This window comes from Carcharodon carcharias, chromosome 20 (assembly GCF_017639515.1).
Source record: "Carcharodon carcharias isolate sCarCar2 chromosome 20, sCarCar2.pri, whole genome shotgun sequence".
Taxonomy (NCBI): Eukaryota; Metazoa; Chordata; class Chondrichthyes; order Lamniformes; family Lamnidae; genus Carcharodon; species Carcharodon carcharias.
The window spans coordinates 104,215,360-104,240,791 of NC_054486.1; the positions used below are offsets into that span (position 1 = coordinate 104,215,360).

General features: G+C 42.3%; 1 protein-coding gene across 6 annotated transcripts in view; it reads right to left on the reverse strand.

Annotated features, from left to right (window-relative positions):
* Positions 1–25,432, reverse strand: part of LOC121292823 (centrosomal protein of 128 kDa-like) — a 327,101-nt gene that overhangs the window by 226,631 nt on the left and 75,038 nt on the right. For all 6 annotated transcript variants that reach the window (XR_005946333.1, XR_005946334.1, XM_041215267.1 and 3 more), the window contains exon 12: positions 11,395–11,555. Coding sequence is in view for 4 of the 6 variants with exons in the window: in XM_041215267.1 (XP_041071201.1) it covers positions 11,395–11,555 (161 nt within the window). In the remaining 2 variants the exon portion in view is untranslated. The remainder of the gene's footprint in view (positions 1–11,394; positions 11,556–25,432) is intronic.

The following is a 25,432-nucleotide window of genomic DNA, read 5'->3' on the forward strand; positions in this document are numbered from 1 at the left end:
TACTCCTCCTGCAGGATGAAAGTCAGAGACATGTGGTTTAGCCCCTGGTTAAGTCTGAAGGCACTTTAACACTTCTTGAAGAGTGCTGGCCACTGCTTGGATGGCCAGAGATTAGTGCGCTGCATGACTGCCAAAGACCACACCCACCTCTGCTCCATTCCACCCGACCAATAGGCTGCAGCTTTGCCCATTGGAGTGCATGCTGTGCTCTCAGCTCAGGTGCAAGCATTCTCCTAATGCGCACTGCAAGGCAGCACTTTTAGCTTGAACCATCAGGGAGGCTGGTCCAAACTGGTATGCTGATATTGCAAGGGGCTGTGAGCACCTCCACCAGTGACTACTCCATGGCCAGCTTTAGCAAGGAGATTGCACAATGTGTGCAGTTGTACAACTGTTCTGCAGTCCTCTAAAATGCTTATGACATTGCAGTCAATGCCGGGGGAGTGAAAAGCTCTGGAGCATTTGGTAACACTTTGACGCCTCTGCGTTGCTTGAGTGGACTAGAAGCCCGACTCCAATCATATCAATGGCTGTGCTTGAACTGTCTCAGGTATGGTCATTTTATATAAGGTGTTCCTAATGCGTGACTGCTTGCCTCGCCCATCCTGAATGCTTGTATGCTATATTCAACTGGAAGGCAGCCCTTGCACCCCCCTACCCCCACAAGTCACCTCGACTGCAAGACAGCCCTCAACACCACCCCCCAAAGCACCACAACCTTGAAGTCCAACAGACGACCCTGGCAAGCGCTGCACATCATTACTGTGTACTCACCTCCAAGTTCCTCTCAAAGTGCAGCCCACCTAAATGCATGCCTTTTATATGCTGTTGCGAAACACATCGGCGTGCTATCCTGCCGATGTGGATGGACGATCCAGTTTTGGGGGGGGGGGGCGGGGGGTGGAGGATCCCGGCAGGCTGGCCTTATAACGATATGCAAATGTCTTACAATGAGGTTCCCAGTGCCCAATGGCAGGAAACGCAGCCTGCCATTGACGGGCCGAGCGGACAATTGCAAAATGGTTTCACGCCATCGTGTAACTGATCACGCCATATTGTCCACTCATGCCATCGAACCCACCCAACAGCAGCAGACACAGAAAATCCTGGCCTTAGTCATACTATTGACGGCCTGTTCTGTTTATTGTTGACTACATCACAACTGTTAGAGACTAGACAGAGTGGGAGAAAAGAAGAGCTACTTCAGAAAAATTACTGAGCCAAAGGAAAATCAACAAATACTGTCATTAACCAAGGGCATTTCAGCACTGGGTTACTTAAATAGTGTATGTAAATTCAGCTCAGTCACATTGCCTGCCTCAGTAATTCATTCAAGCCAGGTTCCTTGATGAGGTCATCAGCATTCAACATTTACAGGAATATTCAACCGGAATTTTAAAAAAGTATTAAAATGAATTAGAACTCTACATAGTTGTCAATATCCATTATGATGTTGTCACTAGGTATTTTTAGCATATTGGTATTAATATACTACAGAAAACGGTATTTAAGTACCATTACTTTAAACGGTACTTTAATGCTGTTCATTACGCTTGTGCAGTACTCATAATTCATTGCAAATTGGCCTTGCTACCAGTGATATACCTATAACCACCAGGAATGCATCCCAGTGTTATACAGTTCAAAATGCCTCCCAAGACACAAATCAAGTTTTGAAAGATAAAAATATAATTTTTGAGCATTGAGTGTTTTACTCAGTGCAAATGGAAATAACCTGAAAACAGCTTTATGCTCCAGCAAGATTCTAGGAACATTGTACTGCCCTTCAGGAAGCTCCAATGTCCCACTAAGCTTCTACCTGGTGAATGCCCTTCCTCCGCCCAACTCCCAAACATTAAACAAAGAATACCAATGGGTTTCTAAAATTAAGTCTTCTGGATCCCCAAGCCAACCAACCATCAATGGAAACCAATGGATAGATTAATATCACCTGCGGCTAAAAAAGGACCTTAGTTTTCCAGGTTTTGATGAAGAGTCACACGGACTCGAAACATTAACTCTGTCTACCTCTCCACAGGTGCTGTCAGACCTGTTGAGTTTTTCCAGCAATCTTTTTAGTTTTCCAGGTGTTTATTGAAAGGACTGTTTTTTCATATGCTTCAGAGGAGCTGTCAACAATGACCTGGTGCTCAATTTCTGAGCAAGCGCACACACAAGCTGCACCTGCATACTGAAGCTCAATGACTGAGGTGGGAGCAGTTTTGGTTTGAAGGTGGTGTGGTTGAACAGGTTCCTGTCTATTCTGTAGATTATTCCCACACCTGTGGGAAATTTGCTGGAGGTGTGGTGCAGTGCTGTAGCGAGGAAAATGAAGAGGAGAGTTGGTGCAATGCCACAGCCTTGTTTGGCCCCAGTTTTCACTGTTAGGCTTTGTGCTGGTTCAATTGGTGAGGATCACTGCATTCATGTCATGTGGAATAGGTAGAGGATGATGACAAATTTCTGAGGGCAGCCAAATTTGAGCAGGATATTCCATAAGCCTTTGCAGTTGACAGAGTCAAAGGCTTTCATAAGATCAAAAAGGCCATGTACAGCTGGTGCTGTTATTTGCACTTTTCTTGAATCTGTTACACAGTGAAGATCTTGTCTATGGTGCCTCTCAACGGGCGAAAACTGCACTGCAATTCAGGAAGGAGTTCCTTAGACACTAGGAGAAGACAGTTGAGAACGATCCTTGCAATCGGACTTGTCTCCCTTCTTGAATATAGTCATGATCACAAGGTCTATGAAATCCCCCAGTGTGCTTCCTTCTTCACAGCTGAGAGCTACAAGGTTGTGCAGCTGTACCAGGAGTGTACTTACACTCTGTTATAGAATTTCAGCAGGAATTTAATCTGCTCCAGGGGCTTTGTTATTTTTCAGCTGTTGAATGGCTTTTTCAATTTCGTTTTGGAGCGAGATAATGCCAAAATCGAGCTGGACAGGGTATCGGGCATGGAGTTAATGACATTTGAGTTGAAGACAGAGTTTTGGCTGAGGAATTCTTCAAAGTGTTCTTTCCAGCAACCACTAACTGCTTCCCTGTCCTCAACGAGCTCCCCTCCATGTCTGGCTCTCAGTGGGGCGGGCCCTTGTGTGCTAGGGCCATAGATCATTTTGACAGTGCTGAAGAAACCACACATGTTCTTGGTGTGCACAAGTTTTTGGATTTCCCGTGCTCTTTCTACTTGCCATTTTGCTCTTTATGTAGCGGGTTCTAGGCTGTACAGACATCCGTAGGATGATATCATGATGAAGTTTGTTGTCCACGAAAGCTTTGCCCTTATGCTCGATTAGGTCCTGAATCATTTTTGTCAAACCAATCCTTATATTTTCTGGTAGAGAGACCAAGGACTTCTTCTCAGGTCCTTGTTATGGTGGCCTTTAGGGACGCACTGTAGCTCCTGGTGGTTTGAGGTTGAGACATTGGCAGTGAGGCACTGACTGAGAAGAGCGTCCTTGGTAGAATCTTTGAGGTCTTCGATATTAATTTTCTTGCAGCATTGCTTCTGTTGACTCCGTTGTTTTGGGGGCCAGGTTGATGGAAATAATGGGTTGAACAAGGCAGTGATTAATCTAGCAGTCATTAGTAGCTGTCATGGCACAGGTGACGTGGACATCTCTGTGGTCCCTTGCTCAAATTATCACATTCTCAAGCAGGCGTCAGTGCTTGGACCTCAGATGTTGCCATTGTCTTGTGCTTGCCTCAACGTTGGAACCGGGTGTTGGTTATGACAAGATCAGGTTCTAGACATTTCTTCAAGATGGGGACTCCTTTGGAGCTTGTTTTCCCTTCTACTTCCTTGCCCATCACACCCTTCCAGAGATACGCAACCTTCCGGATTCTGGTGTTGAAATCTCCAAGGAGGATAGGTTTGTCACCTACTGTGACTCAGATTGCTCAAGGTTGGTGTAGAATCCCTCCTTGGCCTTGTCTGTTGCCTCAAATGTAGGAGCGTATGCGCTGATGACTGTAGCATGCTGATACCTCATTGGGATGAGTCAGACAGTCATAAGGTTTATCCTGCAGAGGGAGTCGCTGTGATGCCAGACCAGCTTACTTTTGATGGCGAAGTCTATCCAGTGGAGGAATCATTCCTCCTCTGGAAAGCCCTTCTGGAAAAAGGTGCACCCGCTGCGTTGCTCCTTCAGTTGGCCTTCTCCCACAAGTCATGTCTCACTTAGGGCAGCATTGACGATGTCAAGACACCCGAGTTCCCTGCAATGATGGCAGTATGGCACTCAGGTTGCCACTGTTGGGGTTGTCTGTGAGGGTTCTGACATTCCAGGTCACAAACTTCATTTTGAATGAATAGAAGATGCCTGTGGTGATTTTTGTTAACATGGGATGGTCATTGCACACCAACTACCACATGGTCTCAGCAGAGCTGGGCTTTGGCCCAATGGCGAGGGCTTATTATTTTATAATCAATAGCTGAAAGTGTTCAAAGAAAGATGAAAAAATACCTCCTTTTAGCACCCTCACACTTTTTCTCCAGTTTTGCCGGAAGTAGTGGCCAGGAGATTAATTGTAAATTTTTGGAGATGCTAGGACAATGATGAAGTTTTGGCAAGCCTATTTCCCACTTGAACTCTCCCCAACACCTCTCTCCACAAAGCCCCGATTAGGCAATCTTGTGGTTTAAAAAACTGGCTCCTTTATTATAACAAAAAAGCATGGCTACCAATGCAGAATAATTCAGTCCAAATACAACTGTGTGTGTGTGTGTGTGTGTGTGTGTGTGTGTGTGTGTGTGTGTGTGTGTGTGCGTGCGTGCGTGCGTGCGTGCGTGCGTGCGTGTGTGTGTGCGCGCGCGTCCCTCTCCTCCTCTCTCTCGAGATCACAGTTTAATGTATTGTGTTCTCGTTGCTGTCCTAACTTATAAAAAATTTATCAAGCTAAATTGCCAAAAACATACAGTAGCTGTGCTGTGAAGTACTGTAGTTATACAGTGACTAATACTGTACATTTATATAAAACTACAGGACTTCAAAATACCCCTGAGCGCTTTATAACTCAGTTACCTCCTACCAATTATTATAATGTATTCCATATTGGTTTATACATTTTTTTCATATATTGTGCACTCTCAGCAATAGATTTCTGGTTCAGCAACACAACTCTCAGTAGGGAGAAAATGCATACAACAATTTGAACACTGTTTACAGGTCATTAACAAAGCTCTTAATGCACCATTTTACAAAGGTTAAATGACTGAAGCTGAGTACGAGCAGTGATGAGCTACGCATTTGACTAAAAATTAGTCTCTCAAATTCATGCATTTTAATTCAATTATTTTTAAATGCAAGGTGAAGAATGCTTGGGGCAAATATAAAACACTTCAGTTTAAGCACCAAACTCCTCTAGGTACAGAGTAAAAAAACATTCCAATTCATCCAATGTGGGTTAGGCCCACCCTCATAACAGATTGTATGTGCATCTTTTTGGGATAAGGCATAATAAGTGCACATTTCTAAACACCTATTTATGGTCTATGGAGTGAGAAAGTGGTTTTAGTTGAAGGTTGTTATCCTTGGTGACCTAAAGGTCAGAGTGGTGCTGTTATTTACATATGAACAATCTGAAATAGGGACAGAAGTAGACCATTTGGCCTGTTGAGCCTACTCTGCAATTCAATAATATCAAGGCTGATCTGTTCCTATTTCCAGTTGCACATTCCCATCGACCCCCACTAACCAGTGATTCCCTTGCCTAACAAGAATCTATCTACCTTCATCTTAAGAATATTCAATGACCCCACTTCCAACGCCTTCTGAGGCAGAGTGTTCCAAAGTTGCACAACCCTCAAGAGAAAAAAATTCTCCTCATCTCTGTCCTAAAAGGGCAACCCCTAATTTTAAAACAGTGCCCCTAGTTCTGGACTCACCACAACAAGAAACATATTTTCCATGTCCACCTTGTCAAGATCATTCAGGATCTTATATACTTCAATCAAGTCACCCCACACTCTTCTGAAATCCAGTGGAAGCAAGCCCAGTCTGTCCAACCTTTCATCCTAAGACAACCCGCCCATTCCATATATCAACTAGTAAACCTCCTCTGAACTGTCTCCAACGCATTTACATCCTTCCTTAAATAAGGAGGCCAAAACTGCACAAAGTATTCGAGGTGCAGTCTCACAACAATCCTGTAAAACTGAAGCATAACATCCTTACTTTTATGTTCAATTCGTCCCATATTAAAGGATAGCATTCCATTAGCCTTCTTAATTATTGCTGTACCTACATACTAACTTTTTGTGACTCATGCACTAGAACACCTAGATCCCTCCGCACCTCAGAATTCTGCAGCCGTTCTCTGTTTAAGTAATAATCTACTTTCTTATTCTTCCTGCCGAAGTGAATAAATTCACATCTTCCCACATAAGACTCCATCTGCCAGATTTTTGCCCACTCACTCAACCTATCTATATCAGTCTGCAACCTCCTTATGTCCTCTTCACAACATGCTTTCCTACCTATCTTTGCATCATCTGCAAATGTACCTAACTTCGCTCCTCTCATCTAAGTCATTGATGTAAATTGCAAAAAGTGGAGGCCCCAGCACAGTCCTCCTGTAGGACTCCACTCATCACATCCTGACAATCGGAAATAGATCCATTTATGTGTTCTCATGGTTTTCTGCCAGCTAACCAATCTTCTATCCAGGCTAATATGTTACCCCCTACACAATGAGCTTTCATTCTCTGCAATAACCTTTCATGTGGCACCTTATCAAGTACCTTCGGGAAATCCAAGTACAGTACGTCTCTAGGCTCCCCTTTATCCACAGCGCATGTTACTCCTTCAAAGAACTCTAATAAATTGGTTAAACATGATTTCTCTTTCACAAAACCATGTTGACTCTTCCCAATTACCTCAAGTTTTTCCAGGTGCCCAGCCATAACCTCTTTAATGATCGACTCTAACACCTTCCCCCACAACAGAGGCCAAGCTTACTGGCCTATAGTTTCCTGTTTTCTGCCTCCCTCCCTTCTTGAACAGAGGGGTTATATTTGCTCCTTTCCAGTCCCATGGAACCTTTCCAGAATCGAGCAAACTTTGGAAAATTAATACCTACACATCTACGACCTCATTAGCCACCTCTTTTAAGACCCTAGCATGAAGTCCATTGGGACCGGGAGACTTGTCAGCCCGCAGCTCCATCAGTTTGCTCAGTACCGCTTCCCTAGTGATTGTAATTTCACCAAATTCATCTCTCCGTTCCACCTTCTGATTTATAGATATTACTGGAATGTTTTTTGAATCTTTATAGTGAAGACAGAAGCAAAATATTTGTTCATTTCATCTGCCATTTCCTTATTATCTACTATTAACTCCCCACTGTCACTCTCTAAAGGACCAACACTCATTTTATTTACTCCTTTCCTTTTTAAATATCTTTAGAAACTCTTGCTATCCATTTTTAAATTTGACACTATTCGCTTACCTCAGGAATTTAGCTTTGAATTCAGTCAAACTATTGAGACAAAAAAAAATCTCTGGTATGCTCCTAGCATTCCATATTTTGATTGGGACATTAAACTAAGGCCCCTCTGCCCTTTCATGTGGAAATAAAAACCCAAAAGCACTGCTTGAAAAAAGGGCAGGAGTGCTCTCACCAGTGGCCTGGACAATATTTATCTCTCAATCAACATCACTAATCGTCATTATCACACTGCTGTTTGTAGGGGCTTGCTGTGTGCGAATTGACTGCAGTGACTATGCTTCAAAAGTCTTTCACTGCCTGTAAGGTGCTTTAGTACATCTTAAAGCAATGAAAGGCACTTTTCTGTGTTTTATGTTTCTATATAAATGCAAGGCTCTTTTTTCTTTAACTTTGAATATTCTTATAAAGCCCAATGGATTTCGCCCACAGCACAAAGAGGTCCTACAGTTTGGCACAAATGGGTAAATCTTGTTCTGAAGCCATTAAAACAGGTGGTGCAGAAGATACAGAAAATTCACAATGTAAAGAAATTTCTCCTTATTTCCCAAAAGGATTTATTCATACAATTTTTTTTAATTATGGCCCCCTAGTTTTGGATTCTCCCAAAAATACACACATTCTCTCCACATCTCTACTCTGTGTATCGCATTCATAGTTTTAAAGATGTCTATCAGGTCACCTCAAAGTCTTATTCCTTTTAAAGAGAAAAGATCCAAACAGTTCAACCTTTCCCGATAGCTGTAATGTCCAAATTCTGGTATCATCATGTAAATCTTTTCTCCACTGTGTCCTTTTGTAGCATGGAAACCAGAATTGTGCACAGTATTTATGTGCATCCTGATCATGGCCCAACTCAAGTTCAACATAACTTCATTACTTTTGAACTCTATACCCCTAAAAATAAATCCCAGTCCTTCGTTAACATTTTAATTGCTTTGTTAACCTGCAATGCTGCTTTTAATGGCATGCTCATTTTGTGCTTCTACCCATTTAGTTTCATATTTTCTATGGTGCCTATGATGCTTATTATTTTTTTTTCCACCAAAGTGCATCATCTCGCACTTGTGGACAGAATTTTACGTTCCACAGGTGGGTGCACGTCCAACTCGATTGGGCATAAAATCATGCAAGATAGCATCAGGTGAGCACCCCGACATCATTGCGCACTCGCACAACATTTTGCTTGGCGGGCGCACGTGGCAGTCAAAAGCACGCCCACCAACAATTAAGCGACAATCAAGTACATTAACGGCACAATTGAAGACGATTTTTCGTGGCCTGCCCAGCCTTACGGTTGCTGGACGGCCAATCGGCCAGGCAGCCTTTACATTTCAAATGAAACCTCATCCAAGGGCGGGATAAAACCTCTGTTAGGAAATGAAATAAAAATAAAAACTGGGGACAGCATTTTTATGAGGTATGCTTTCAGATGCTTGATTGTGATGAATGGACAATTTTTTTTTTGCAGCTTTCTGATGCTTTGTTTTATTATTTGCAGGCTGTCTGCCTTCAGAGGGCTATCTCACCCGCGCCAGCAGCGACGTCGTCACCCGCCCTTTTCCTGCCCCCAACCCGGCAGTGCTGATCTTTTCAGCGCACGTTTCACAATAGCTGACGTTAATTGGCCAGCCAGTGTGAAATCGTAGACAGGGGCCCATTTCCTGACCACTCCTGGGCCCGCCTTTGTTAAAGATTTTTTGCCACTTAGCTGCCCAGTCTCAGTCTGCAAGTTTTCTAGGCTTGTTCATACTTAAGATTCATGCTACTCCGTGTTATTCATTATTGAACCAAATCCTATCCAGCGCCTTAACCTCTTATCCCACTACTTTAGTATCACTCAGATTACAAGCTAAGTAGGGGCTTGCTGTGTGCAAATTAACTGCAGTGACTATGCTTTAGAAGTGTTTCATTGGCTGTAAGGAGCCTGAGTATATCCAAGGCCATGAAAGGCACTCTTCCATGGTTTATGTTATGCAAAGTTCTTTTTCAAGTTTGAATATTCTCATAAGGCCCAATGGTCTTGGCCCTCAGCACAAAAAAATGTCCTACAGTTTGGGGTGTTTTGTGCACCTAGCGCTGCTGGTCCTGATTACATCCAATTTGGTTAACATAAGGCAGTCAAAGCAGAAATGCTTTGAGCTCAGTGGAATCACTGATCTGGATACTGCAGAAGAAAACTACAATTACACAATGTGCATACAGACAAGGGTTTTTTTTAAAACATGCTATATTTCCTAAATCTTTCTAAAGTTTGTAGGAGAGAGTTGGGGGGGATCATTTAATTAGCTGGTAGTGTGTCTGGTGGGGACACCACTGTCTTCCTTTTCCAGTTACAATTAAGTCCAGGGTGGGAAAGCTTGTGGAGTGCCTTGCTGCCCCACTGCCAATTCAGGCCCATAAGTAGGCAATTAATGTCCATTTAAGGCAGGTGGGAGAGTCGCCATGCATAAAACCTGAAAAACAAAGCACACCCCCCCCACCCCGTGACAAGGGTCCTTGATCCTGGGCAAGACCCGCTGCTGGCCACTTAAAGCACTTAATACAGCAGGCTTTTCTCAAAGGAGGTGACACGGGCTCTTGCCAGCAGACAAGACCCCAATCACCTGGATTAAATTCCACTCCAGTTATATCACTGAGAATGCTAATTCCTACTTCCACAATACAATATTTGGCATGTACTGTACCAGAATATAATAAACTTAATCATCCCTACATTACAACAGTGGAGTATAAGTACTTCATTAGCTGCAAAGTGCTTTGAGACATCTGGTGGTCATGAAAGGCACTATATAAAGGCAAGTCTTTGTTTCCTTTTGGCGCCACAACCAGAAAACCTATTGAGCACATTGCAGCTGTAAGAATTAGATGCATTCACATGCACTGCTAATACATGTTGTGAATACAAGTTAAAAACTGCTTCCTTGCTAGTTTCAGAATAACTTCCGTGATCAGGTTCACAGCATGCTAACGTTTTCACATCTTTTCTTTCTTGAAATTTTCACACCACAGAGTTTAGAGACACAAATGATAACTTGCAGCAGCAGAGATTGATAACCTCAAGTCTAGTTTGTACCATGAAGGTAATAACAGGGCTGTTATTCCCGAGTGAAGTGTTCAGTATGGTCATGTGGCAAATTAAATTCTTTCCCAAGTCCCACTAGCCCTTACACTAATGGGTATACAGAAAGGCTATAATGTTTTTCTACCTGATGGCTGGAAGATATATCAATTATTATGGCCTGAGTTGGGACATTTGGAGCTAGTTTTATAAAGTTAACTCAGTAAACAAATATCACGTTTTTTAATTCAAAAGGAAGAGTCGCATTATGTCATTGAGGAGTGACAAGTATTGCCATTTAGGACAACGCACTGACAATTACGTTGTAGCTACCAATCATCCAGAGAAATGCACAGGCGATTCTGGCAACAAGAGTAGAATGTAACAGTCACCTCTCGTTGCACCAGACAGCATCTAATTCCTACTGATGGAGTAGGGGAGCATGTGGGAGCGAAAGCGAACATGAATGTTAGAGAGAGAGAGAGAGAGAGAGAGAGTGCACACAGGAGCAAGTGAAAATATCTGTGCAGTATGAGAACAAAGATGACAATCACATCCTTTCTGGTCTAGAGTTATCATCTAAAAATGACACTGAATAATCAGGTTCAGCTTTGTAAAAAAAACTAAATTCTAAGTCTCCTGAGACAAACCCAGAATAATTGCCTCCTCGTTGCGCTTTTTCAATAATTCGGATGGCAAACCGTGCCACAAACCTGATCAGAATAAGCATACTTTTCATATTTCCATATTAATTTCATATTCACCTGCAACTATGCAAGTACAAAAAGAGAATTTCATACCAACTGATTAAAATTCTGAAATGCATTCCCAACAATGCGAAGATTTAAAGAAACTCCCCATCACTCATACAGCCTAACTGAGATACCTCAATACGTGCACAAAGTTGAGATTTCTCCTTCTGCTGTCTCTCAAGCGACCGTTTCAGCTCTTCAGCCTCAGAAAGGACAGCGTTACGGTTTAACTGTGCTCGGAGCTCCAAAATCTGTTTCTCCAGCAATTGCTTCTCATGATCTGATCTCCCAGCCCCTGCAACACAAGAAACTTGATAACTTAGGAAGGGAAAAAACAATGGTGGAGCAGGAAAAACCTATTAGACACTGACGTCCAGATTTCTATACCTCCCAGATTCCAAACTGGTCAAGAACCCAGGTTCCAAAAAAAAAAAAAAAAAAAACCATCAACCCCATCATGAGCAATGTCATGGGAGACCCGCGCATAATAAATTAAACAACTCAATTATGATGATTTAGTAAAGGAATCCCTCAAGATGTGACATCATGGATTAATAATTGAGACACATCAAAACTAGCTATATCATACAATTAGCGAAAAGTACACAGCACAGAGGAAGTCATTCATCCCACCGTGCCTGTACCGGCTCTTTCGAAGACCAATCCAATTAAGCCCAGTGCCATGCCCAGTAAATTGGCATGTCATAACTTTAAAGATGGACTGCATTCAGTATAGAACTTTCTGGAACTGCCTTTTCTTTTTAAAAATGGACATTAAACGTCTGCCAAGATGACTGCCTCCTTAAAGGTAACTTTTGCAATTTCTGCACAGACTACCTCAAGTCTCCAGAATGGTTCTAATTGATAGACCATGGATGGGGTGTCCCCTTGAATGGACATACCAAGACAAAAAAGATCTGTGGAATTCACATCTCCTATTATCTGTGGACTCATCCAAAACTCAAAATCAATGGTCTGCTAGACTTAATGCCTCTGAGCTTAAAACATAACAAGAACTGTAGAGAAATCAATCTGCGAACAATAGTTGCAGAGACAGCAGCAGACAAGGAAGCAACAATTTTGCCTTTTAAAACCTGATAGTGCAATATCTTAGTCTCCCAGCCTGTTCCTTTTCAAGTCCACCGGTATAGAAACGTGAACTTCTGGTCAGACGACTACAAGTAACTAACTTTGTGACTTGCTGAACAATTAACTCTTGGAAGGAATCCTGCAATAATCCTGATATACAATTCCAGCTATTTGAATCCACCTAGACTACCCTGCAGGGCTGAAGATGCCTTCTTCAATGGGCCTGTAACATATGCTTGTTTCCCAAGATGAGACAAGCAAATGACTTACAAACTGTTCCTTTGTTTGTAATTGGTGAAAGTGCACTATACCCTGTAGCTATATTCTTCTCGAGTGTGAGAATGATATAGTGTTAGACTTTTAGGATGAATGCAAGGATAAATAGTCCTCTTTATTTAAACCCACAAAAGCTTGCTGCTGGTTATTCCAATCAGTCCAGGACTAAGAAACACACACATCCTCCTTTTCAAAAAAACACACTGATTGCAGACAGTAAGGGAAGGAAACTGGGGTTTCAATTCTCTCTCATCCTTGTCTGTAACACTGGTTTCCTAGGAATGCAATTAGTACCACTCTCCTGAGATAGTCATTAATAAATCCAATGGGAAATTCAGGTTAAACTTCTTTACCCAGGTAAGAATGTGGAACATGTTACCATAAGTAGTTGAGATGAACAGCATAGATTGATTTAAGCTAGATAAGCACGCAAGGGAGAAAGGAATTGTATGTCCTAATATATTTAGATGATGAGGGTTGGGAGGAAAATCATGTAGAATATAAACCCCAGCATAGATTTGTCAGGACAAATGGCCTGTTTCAGTACTACAAATATTTTGCAATACTTCATATGCTGAAGGTCGTGACGAACGTGAGGAAATTATTTTGGAGTGGTGGGAAAGAGTAAAAGTGTCAAGGGAGAGATACGCTCATTCTGGCTGCTTGAGAAGTCATCGAACCTCTTTCTACATTGAAGCCAGGTTCTAGGGGTGATGCTGATGCCACTGTCCCTTGTCAGCTGCTAGTTATTGACCCTCAGACTGCTCCTGAGAGTATTGGGAAATAGACCCTCTCTCCAAGCCCTGACATTCTCCACGAAGGCATCCAAGGAGGTATCAGGTATTTCTAAGGGCAGCCCTGCTCGCAGTAGTTTGACATCCAAGTCTGAAAACTGCTGATTGCATGAAGAAAGCAGATGGGGCTGCCCACTTCCCAAAGTAATTGGATGGGCAGCTTCTCAATCACGCCAAACTGAGATTACATTACATACATATCCAGGAGTCAAAATCAGCCAGGCCTTATGCTGGTCACAGTATGGGAACTTCCCGCTCACCCTCTCCGCCCCCAGTTCTCCCGTTCCTGCCCTAGCACATTCCACATTCTTACCCGAGACTTCCTGCTCGCTCTCCCTCCCACTCCTATCCAGACAATTGTATGGGGGCTTCACGCTCATCCTGCTCTCCCATTTTGATGGTAGTGTGGGGGCTTCCTGCTCACCACCCCAACATTAACCCTTTGCCAATAGTGCAGGGATTTCCCAATCAACCTGCTCACCCCTCCCCCAACTATTCCGAGTTATAGAGGCTCTTACAGACTTCCATAGATGCTGCTCAAAAATGCACAGCGAATCAGAAAATAATGTATTCCTATTTATTGTGCGGTACAAATATGGATCAGAACACATCCAAGTCAGATTTTTAAAAACCCCAGATCACCAATTCGGAGCTCTTAATGGCCTTCTCTCTTCCCAGACTTCACATGTGGTCTATCAATGAGATGTTAATGAGGCAACAAAGTCCTGCATTCTAAGCAGAATTCCTCCTTTTAACTGCCAGCATACATACCCAGTTACATCTGAAAAAAAAAGTGCTTCAAAGTGCTCAATCTTTGCTACAGAAGCAAGTATTTTCAAAAATTCAAGTAAAGCATGGAACTCTGTTTACCTCCCCTTCCCCTTCCTTGAGGTAAGCTGCTACAATGGGGCCTCATCTACTGGCCGAATGGAATGCCCACTTTGTTGTGACCTCCATAACTCTTTTTTTAAAACAAGTCAATCAGCAAATTTAACACATCGCTTTTTATAAAATCAGGGAAGTTTCACCCAGACACAGACAAATAAAACAGAAGTCTGACAACAACTTGAAGAGGGCCCTGTGACTGAAAGAAGCTTTTACACCACTCCATCATTTAGGACTTCCTAACCTCAACATCTTACCTCTTCTCTACATCAGGTGAAATCTGATGAAATCAAATGGTAGCTGTCAGCAGGATGATGAATTTCCTGTTACCGTAATAACTTCGAAACCATCCTTGAAACTAGATAGTTATGAAGGAGGGAGGGAAAGAGGCCAAGACTTCAAATTTAGGTTAGCAGAGATTTCAGTGTGGTTAAAAGTGAGAAATGAAGCAAAAATATAAATTCAGGTCAAGTAACAAACACTAGAAATATTGAACAATAGGAGGAAATAGTAGAGACCACAACTTACCTATACCGGAATGCTAGAAAATGATTCCAAATAATGATTCTATGGTTCTATATAGCAGCACTAAACTACAACTTTACAGGGAATACAGAAATATGGTTCATTCCAATGGCTGCAAAATGCATTTGAACATTCAGAGGTTGTGAAAGGTGCTATAGAATCTTTGTACATAAGAGAATTCAAGAAACTAAGGAATGAGTTGATACCTCTGGATATGACAGAATGAAGTAATCTGGCTGAAGTTGAGCTATGGTGAATAATTAAAAACAAGATGTCTGCTTCTTTGAGCAAGAAATGAACCAGAGCTTCCTCTGAGGATGCAGCCCACAAGTTGGACACAGAATAACTCCCAGGTATTCTTCCAATCTGATCAGAATTTTGTTAATATTTGTTCTTGGGATATGGGTATCGTTGACAATGCCAGCATTTATTGCTCATTCCTAATTGCTTTCAAGAATGTGCTGGTGAGTGGCCTTCTTGAAATACTGCAGTTCATCTGGTATATGTACACCCAGAGCGTTATTAGGAACAGAGTTCCAGGATTTTGACCCAGTGACAGTGAAGGAACGACAATATAGATTCATGCAAACATACAAATTAGGAGCAGGAGTAAGCCATTCGACCCCTCGAGCCTGCTCTGCCATTCAATAAGATCATGGTTGATCTGATTTTAACCTCAAACCCACATTCAAGTCAGGATGGTGTGTGGCTTAGAGGGGTACTTGCAGGTGGTGGTGTTCCCTTGTGTGCTGCCCTTGTCCTTCCAGGTGGCAGAGTTGCAGGTTTGGAAGGTGTTGCCAAAGGAGCTTAGCAAGTTGTTGTAGTTCATCTTGTAGATGGTACACACTGCTACCACTGTGCATCAGTAGTGGAGGAAGTAAATGTTTACATTGATGAATAAGGTTTCAGTCAAGCAGGCAGCTTAGTCCTGGATAGTGTCGAGCTTCCGGAATGTTGTTGGAACTGTACTCATCCAGGCAAGTGAGATGTATTCCATTCTGCTTTGTACCTTTGTGGATGGCGGACAGGCTTTGGGAAGTTAGAACGTGAGCTACACCCTGCAGAATTCCCAACCTCTGACATGCTCTTGGAGCCACAGTGCTTATAATGGCTAATTCAATTCAGTTTCTAGTCAATGGTAACCCCAGGATGTTGGTAGTGGGAGATTCAATGATGGCAATGTCGTTGAATGTCAAGGGGAGATGGCTAGAATCTCTCTTGTTGGATATGGTTACTGCCTGAGCTTTGTATGGTATGAATGCTACTTGCCAATTATCAACCTAAGACTGACTGTTGTCCAGGATTTGCTGCACATGGGCACAGACCACTTCAATATCTGAGCAGTTTCCAATTGTACTGAACATTGAGGCAACCATTAGTAAACATCCCCCTGTCCTAATGATAGAGGGAAGGTCATTGATGAAGCAGCTGAAGATAGTTGGGCCAAGAACACTGCCCTGTGTAACTCCTGCAGCAATATTCTGTGACTGAGATGATTGGCACAACCATCTTCCTTAATGCTAGGCATGACCCAACTATTGGAGAGATTTTCCCCCGGTTCCAACTGACTTCAATTTTACTAGGGCTCCTTGATATCAAGGTAGTCACTCCCACCTCGAATTTAAAATGGGCATAAACCAGCATGAAGAATCAAGGTCCAAGGAAATAACTAAAGCCATATCAGTTTGTGTCTCCTTTAAGTGTGAAATTAAAGTTCCAACACGTTTTAGCATCATTCATTCACATCAGCATAGCCAGGATTAAGAACCTGCAATCAAGAAAGCCTTTCCATTCATAATGTGGCACGTTTATGCCATAAAAATGCATTAAAAGAAACAGAACATACAGAGCAAGTCTCAGTGAGGATAAATGCTTCTAAAAAAGCTCAATAAACCACCAGAAACAATGACTTTCAATCCTGCTGACTTTCTTTCCTTTAAACTAACAGAGGGAGTGGCGGGAGGGTTCGGATGAAGGGAAGCTTAGAAATCCAAAGAGAAAGGTTGAGGTATCGAAACAGTATAGTGACGTGTGTAAAGACAAGCAGAGCAGGACAGGAAGGGACAGACAGTTTAACAAAAAAATGTACATCAGCGAATAAGGCCATTGCAGGGAATAAAGTAAGATAAATTAAATTAAAGATTCTTTATCTGAATGCACAAAGCTTCTGCAATAAGACAGATTAATTAATGGCACAAATAGAGGTAAATGATTTAGATCAAATCGCACTTACAGAAACACAGTTACAAGATGATCAAGGTTGGGAAATAAATAGTCCAGTGTACACAATATTTCGGAAAGACAGGCAGAATGGTAAAGGATGTGGGATAGCCCTTATAGTAAAGCATGACATAAGGACTTTGGTGAGAAAGGATCTGGACTCCAAAGGTGATGAAATAGAATCAGACTGGATTGAAATTAGGAATAGTAAGAGTCAGAAAACACCTAGGGGGCCCATAAACTACTTCCATAACAGTAGTTATATCATCAGGCAGAGCATTAAACAAGAAATTATTGGAGTCTGGAACAAAGCAAATATAATAATTGTAGGGGACTTTAATCTTCATATAGACTGGGACAGTTAAATTGGCAAGAATGGTCCAGATGATGAGTTTGTAGTTTGTTTTCATGATAGTTTCTCGGAACTAAAGCTATCTTAGATCTATTTTTGTGTAATGAAGAAGGGTTAATTAGTAATGTCATAGTAAAAGATCCACTGGGAAATAGTGACCATAATGCCATTTAATTCCAGGTTATGAGACATATTCCAATGACAAAATAAAATCTTAAACTTAAACAAAGCCAATTACATAGTTATGAGGGGAGAACTGGCTAAGGTTAATTGGGTAAGTAGACTAAAAGGTATGGAGGTAAATAAACAGTGGGAAACATTTAAACAATTCAAAATGTTCAACAAAAATACATTCCATTGAAGAACAAAAACTCAGCAAGAAGGACCCATCTGTGGCTCACTCAGGAAGTTAAGGATAGTATTAGATTAATAGAAGAGACTTACAATGTTGCAAAAAAAAGTCTAAAGATCAGAAGTGTTTTAGAAACCAGCAAAGGGCACCAAAAGTTGATAAAAAGGAAAAAAAATAGAACATATGAGAGTAAACCAGCCAGAAACATAAAAACTGATTGTAAGAGCTTTTATAAACATATAAAAAGGAAGAGAGTAGCTAAAGTAAACATTGTTCCATTAGAAACAGAGGCTGGAGAAATTATCATGGGGAACAAGGAAATGGTAGAGGCATTGAACAAATATTTTGTGTCTGCCTTCACCTTAAAGGGGGCTTTTTTCAAGTTGGCATGTAGTGAATAGTGGAGTGCCACAAGGATCAGTGCTAGAGCCTCAGCTATTTAAAATCCACATTAATGACTTAGATGAAGAGACAGAGAGTAATGTATCTAAGTTTGATGACGATACCAAACTAGGCAGAAAGGTAAGCTGTGGGGAGGACACAGAGGGTGTAAAGAAATATAGACAGGTTAGGTGAGTGGGCAACAAGATGGTAGATGGAGTATAATGCAGGGAAGTGAAAAGTTATTCAATTTGGTCATAAGGATAAAAAAAGAATATTTTTTCAAAAAGATAGGAAACTTGTAAGTGTTGATGTTCAAAGAGACTTGGGTGTGCTGGTACAAGAAATGCAGAAAGATAGCATTCAGCTGCAGCAAGCAATTAGGAAGATAAATAGAGGCATTCCACAGGGATCATTCCCTCTGGGACACCCTGGCCCACTCCTCCATCACCCCCTACACCTCAAACCCCTCCCACGGCACCTTCCCATACAACTGCAGAAGGTGCAACACCTGCCCCTTTACTTCCCCTCTCCTCACCGTCCAAGGGCCCAAACACTCCTTTCAAGTGAAGCAGCATTTCACTTGCACTTCCATCAACTTAGTCTACTGCATTCGTTGCTCCCAATGCAGTTTCCTCTACATTGGAGAGACCAAACGCAGACTGGGTGACCGCTTTGCGGAACACCTTCGGTCTGTCCGCAAGCATTACCCAGACCTCCCTGTCGCTTGCCACTTCAACACTCCACCCTGCTCTCATGCCCACATGGCCGTCCTTGGTTTGCTGCATTGTTCCAATGAAGCTCAACGCAAACTGAAAGAACAGCACCTCATCTTCCGACTAGGTACTTTACAGCCTTCTGGACTGAATATTGAGTTCAACAATTTTAGATTATTTCCCACCTATTTCCATTATTTTTAAATGTATTTCCATCCATTGTTTTACCTCTACCTTTTAACCCTTCTCGATTCCTTCACCCCACCCCACCCCCACTAGGGCTATCTGTACCTTGTTTGTCCTGCTTTCGATCCTTAATTAGCACATTCCTTAGATAATATCACCACCTTCAACACCTCTTTGTCCTTTTGTCTGTGACATCTTTTGGTTATCTCCACCTATCACTGGCTCTACTTGTCCCAACCCCCTTAAACCAGCTTATATTTCACCTCCCTTCTATTTTTACTTAGTTCTGTTGAAAGGTCATTCGGACTCGAAACATTAACTGTGTTCCTCTCCGCAGATGCTGCCAGACTTGCTGAATTTTTTCAGGTATTTTTGTTTTTGTTTAAGATAAATGGAATGCTGCCCTTTATTACAAGGAGATTGGAGTACAATAATAAAGTCTTGCTACAGTTGTACAGGGTTTTGGTGAGGTCGCATCTGGAGCCCTGTGTGCAGTTTTGGTCTCCACATTTAAGAAAGGATATACTTGTATTAGAGGCGGTGCAGCAAAGGCTCACTAAATTAGTCCCTGGGATGAGGAGGTTGTCCTGTGATGAGAGGCTGAGTAAATTGGGCTTATACTGTCTGGAATTTAGAAGAATAAGAGGTGATCTCATTGAAACCTACAAAATTCTGAAGGGGATTGATAGGTTAGATGCCAAGAGATTGTTTCCGCTGGCTGGGGAGTCTAAAACACAGGGGCAGTATTTCAGCATAAGCAGGATAAGGGGACCATCGTTTAGGACTGAGGTGAGGAATAAATTTCTTCACTCAAAGGATTGTGAATCTTTGGTATTATGTACCCCTGAGGGTTGCGGATGCTCCATCGTTGAATACACTTAAGGCTGGTATAGACAGATTTTTGGTCTCTCAGGGAGTTAAGGGATATGGTGAGCGGACAGGAAAATAGAGTTGAAGTCCAAGATCAGCCATGATCATATTTATTGGCGGAGCAGGCTCGAGGGGCCATTTGGCCTGCTCCTGCTCATAGGCTCAGACTCATTGACGTTTACAGCACAGGGGGCCACCATTTGGCTCATTGTGTCCGTGCTGATCAACAAAGATCTGACAACACTAACCCCACTTTCCAGCGCTTGGCCCATAGCCCTGGCGACTATGGCAACACGTGAATATCTAAATACTTCTTAAATGTTACAGGAGTTTCTGACTCAACCACCCTTTCAGGTAATGAGTTCCAGACTCCCAACACCGTCCGGGTGAAAAAATTTCTCCTCAACTCCCCTCTTAGCCTTCTACCTCTTACCTTAAATATATGCCCCTGGTTATTGATCTCTCTAATAGAAAAAATGCCTTCCTATCTACCCTATCTATGCCCCTCATAATCTTATACACCTCTATCAGGTCCCCTCTCAACCTTCACTGCTCCAAAAGAAAACTCCAGCCTATCCAATCTTTCCTCACAACTCAAACCCTCCAGCCCAGGCAGCATCCTGGTAAATCTCCTCTGTACCCTCTCCAGTGCAATCACATCCTTCCTATAATGTGGTGACCAGAACTGCACACACTACTCCAGTTGTGGCCTAACCAGTGTTTTATACAGTTCCAGCATAACCTCCCTGCTCTTGTATTCTATGCTTCGGTTAATAAAGGCAAGTAGCCCATACGCCTTCTTAACTACTTTATATACCTGCCCTGCTTCCTTCAGGGATCTGTGGATGTGCACACCAAGGTCCCTCTAATTAACAGCACTTTCCAGGGTCCTACCATTCATAGTGTAATCCCTTGCCATGTTAGCCCTCCCCAAGTGCATTACCTCACACTTTTCCGGGTTGAATTCCATTTGCCACTGCTCTGCCCACCTGACCAGTCCACTGATATCCTCCTGCAGTTTACAACTACTCTCCTCACTATTTACCACCCTACCAATTTCCATGTTAATCCATGAACTTCTTTATCATACCTCCTATGTTTAAGTCCAAATCATTTATGTACACCACAAACAGCAAGGGTCCCAGCATCGAGCCTTGCAGAACCCCACTGAAAGCAGACTTCCAGTCACAGAAACATCCCTCTACCATTACCCTCTGTTTCCTGCCACTCAGCCAATTTTGGATCCAATACGCCACTTTGCCTTGGGTCCCATGGGCTCTTACTTTCTTCACCAGTTTGCCATGAGGGACCTTATCAAAAGCCTTGCTAAAGTCCATGTAGACCACATCAAACACATCAAAAACCCTCATCAACACTCCAGGTTGCCTCCTGAAGAAATTCAATTGAATTTGTCAAACACAACCTTCCCTTAACAAATCCATGCTGGCTAACCCCAATTAATCTGTGTCTCCCCAAGTGCAGATATATTCCTTCTGGTAACTTCACCACCACTGAGGTTAGACTGACTGGCCTGTAGTTTCCTAGTCTTTTTCTTCCCTTCCTCCCTTTTTTAATGATGGGATAACGTTAGCAATCCTCCAGTCCTCTGGCACCTCACCTGTGGCCAGGGAGGATTTGAAAATTACTGCCAGGGCCCCTGATATCTCTTCCCTTGCCTCCCTCAGCAGCCTGGGATACATCTCATCCGGGCCTGCGGATTTATCCACTTTTAAGGCCGCTAAACCCGCTAGTACAGCCTCTCTCTCTGTTAATTTCCTCTAATATTCCACAGTCCTCCAACCTGATGTCTATACCTGCCTTTTCCATTGTGAAGACCGATGCAAAGTATTCATTGAGGACTGTACCCACATCTTCCGAGTCCACATACAGATTAACTTTACGGTCCCTAACTGGCCATACTCTTTCCCTAGTTATTCTCTTGATCTTTATATATTTTTTAAAAACCCACTGAGTTTTCCTTTATTCTATCCACAAATGCTTTCTCGTGCACTCTTTTAGCTTTCCTAATTTCTTTTTTTTAAGTTCCCCCCTGCATTTTTAAACTCCTCTAGGGACTCTGCTGCATTGAACCCTCGGTATCTGCCGTAAGCTTCTCTTTTTTTCTTAATCCTAACCTCTATCCCCCTTGACAGAAAGGGTTCTCTGGACTCGGTTCCCCCACTTTGCTCCAATTTATGTGCCTGCAATGTGCTCCCCCCACCCTAAATAAATGCAGGTGGAGGACATGAGTGTTGTTGGGGTTGGGGGGGCGGTGCTGGTCAGATTTATGGCAAAGACTTGTTCTGGTGAAGGGTTTGATGAACAGCTATAAAAATATAGTGAACAGTTGGGCAAAAAGACTGCAATCTTTTAAGCCATGTAACTGATTTGTACTATGCTGGTCCTAGGGTGTCAAAGCAGAGGAAATTCCAGGCAAGCAATGGGAGGTGTCTGAGGCTCAGCATGGTCAGGATTCATTAGCATTCTGTCAGCAAAGCACCATACCTTTGGAACAGCTTGCCGATCAGAATGGGTGGACAATCCAGTGGTTTAACCTTCAGAGCCCAGCTGGCCAGTTACACAGGGTAAGTATGGGAGCAGGAGAGGAATTCATATGGATCCAAGGGACGCTTCATCACCTCATTTTAAAAAAAAAATTAAGTTTAAACCTTAATTTAAGCAGCGATTCTTTCAAGCACTATTGCCTATCAACAGCAATCACATCCCTCAATAATACTTGAAAACTGATGTAACAGCACCCTGATTTGAAGGAATAATGAGGCTCCCTGTTGGGCTCCTGGACCACTCATTTCAAGGGCCCCATTACCCCCTCCCACTCCTGCCTGCCTCGTCAAGGGAGTGTAATAGCACAGTAGCAATCCAGAGGGCAGGGCTAATTATCTGGAGACATGGGGGAGAATTTTCTCCCCATGGGGGGGGGGGCACACTGCCATTTTATGTGGGCGGGCCAATTAAGGCCCGCCCAGTGTGACGCGCACCTGGAAGCGCTGTGCGCTCTCTGTGCTGGCAGGGGGAGGAGGCTGAGTCAGTGCCTGTGTTCTTACACGCATGAGCGCAAAAAAGCACAGAAATCTCCCTGAGGCACAGAGCTGCCTCAGGGAGATTAGTTTGAATTTGAAAATTTTAAATAAAGAAAAAAAATATATAAGACATGTCCCCTCATGTGACAAACTTTTATTTAAAATTTTTATTAAAATTTAAAAACCTTCATGAAACCTCATCCTGCCCGTGGATGAAGTTTCACGATAAATGCAAAGGCTGCCTGGGCTCTTCGCCTGCCCGCCAACCTTGGACGGGCAGCTCCGTTAATTAGTTTAATTGATATTTAATGGCCTTGATAAGCCTTTGAAAGTTCGGTGGGCGCGCAGCTAACTCCAGTTCAATTGACATTACATGACACAATTTTAGTTCAATACTGGAAGCTGCTGAAACCATTTGATTTGTTGCTTTAACCGTGTAACACCTTGGCCCGGTACTTGTGATACAAGTCGTAGATGGGAGGAGGCTCATGTCAGAGTTTATGCTGCACATGGACCAGCTTCTGTGCTGTATATTCTATGTAATGCTACCTAAGATCAATAAAAAAATCCATGGTGCAGGATCAAGTTTCTCAGAAAACTCTTTAGGCACAATTATTGTCAAAATGCAGTGACTTATGCAAGCAAACCTGAGGAACGTTTTTCACATAGTATCATCCCAAAAACATGAATAAGATAGATTTGATGATCTTGATTACACAAGGAATGTTGGCAAAGATTCTGCGAATTTTTTGTGAAGAACAATGCCAACAACATCAACATCCATCCAAACTAGCAGCTTGTTCCAACCATTCACCCAAGCCAACCACATCATATCAGAAGGGCACCACCTCCGACAATGCAACACTCGCTTAGAATTACACTGCAATGGCAGCCTTAACTAGATGAAGCAGTTCAAAAAGACTGAATTAGTCAATTTAAATGGAAGATTTGAATTATTGTTTTTTGAAGAAATGAAATGTGCAAAGCACATAGAGGAAAACCAAAATTTGGAAAGGGCGTATGAGAAATGCTTTCAATGTTTAAAGATTCAAAAGGTAATAGGATGCAGGGCAGTGAATTGTGAATTTACAAAAGTTATGCTCAGATGCTACAAGCCCAAGGTTGAAGTTACAAAGCAAGCTTGGACCACTACACAGAGATAAAAACAAAAAAACTGCGGATGCAGAAATCCAAAACAAAAACAAAAACAGAATTACCTGGAAAAACTCAGCAGGTCTGGCAGCATCGGCGGAGAAGAAAAGAGTTGACTCGAAACGTCAATTCTTTTCTTCTCCGCCGATGCTGCCAGACCTGCTGAGTTTTTCCGGGTAATTCTGTTTTTGTTTTTGTTTTGGACCACTACATTCAGTTTATACAACACAAACAGGACAATCCAGCACTGGAGAAGGGAACCAGACTCTTTCTCGGTTTAATGGAATGAGCTGAGGGAATGTAAAGAAGGTCAACTCCAAGTTTTGAGAGGGAACAGGGACATCACATCCATATTAAATGACATAGGTAAATAAAGCTCAGAACACTTTCCAAGTTAGCCAAAATAGGGTCAAAGGAAGGCCAAACTTAAATAAGCAAATTTAAAAATTAGCAAGAACTTCTTTACTCAAAACATAATCTCCCAGGCAGGGCAAGTAGAGCCAAATACATTGATGGAAGTGTGAATGGAATGAAAGGATGAGTTCTGAAGGAACAATTAATCTTTCTGTCCTATGACTTAAAGTCTTATACCATATCATCCCAAAATGTGTTTTTTTTTTAAATGAGAATGTTTTATGAATTTTTGAAAGTACTGTACTTTTAAAGTATTGGTTTGCTCAGTCAATACAGCCCATATGAATTTGTCAGGTTAAAAGTTCCACATTAAAAAGAAAAAAATTCACCAAAGTGTGTTTTTGACATAAGACAAGTCAAACCACAAAAAGCAATTCATGCCATTTTTTTTTCTCTAATTCATTCACAGGGCATGGGCTTCATTGACAGTCAGCATTTATTGCCAGTTCCCAACTGTCTTTGACAAGATGGTGGTGAATATGATGACTTGGATCACTATAGTCCTTGGGCTAAAGATACTCCCACAATGCTGTTAGGGAGGAAGTTTCAGGATTTTGACCCAGTGACAGTGAAGGAACGGTAATATATTTCCAAGTCAGAATGATGGTGGCTTGAACGAGAACTTGCAGGCCACGGTGTTCCCAAGTCCTTCTATGCGATGGCATTTGCAGGTTTGGGAGCTGCTGCTGAAGCAGCCTTGGCAAATTCATAAAATCATAGCAGTTACAGCACAGAAGGTGGACATTCAGCCTGTCTTGTCCTTGCTTCGAGATGGTATACACTGTAACCATGTTGTGCCAGTGGTGGAGCGAGTTAATGTTTAAGATTGTGGATTAAAGCTCATCCCGCTGGTAAAGGTGACAATATTACCATAGGCTCAAATTCTTCTTCATTGAAATAAAGTTACAAAATGATGTTT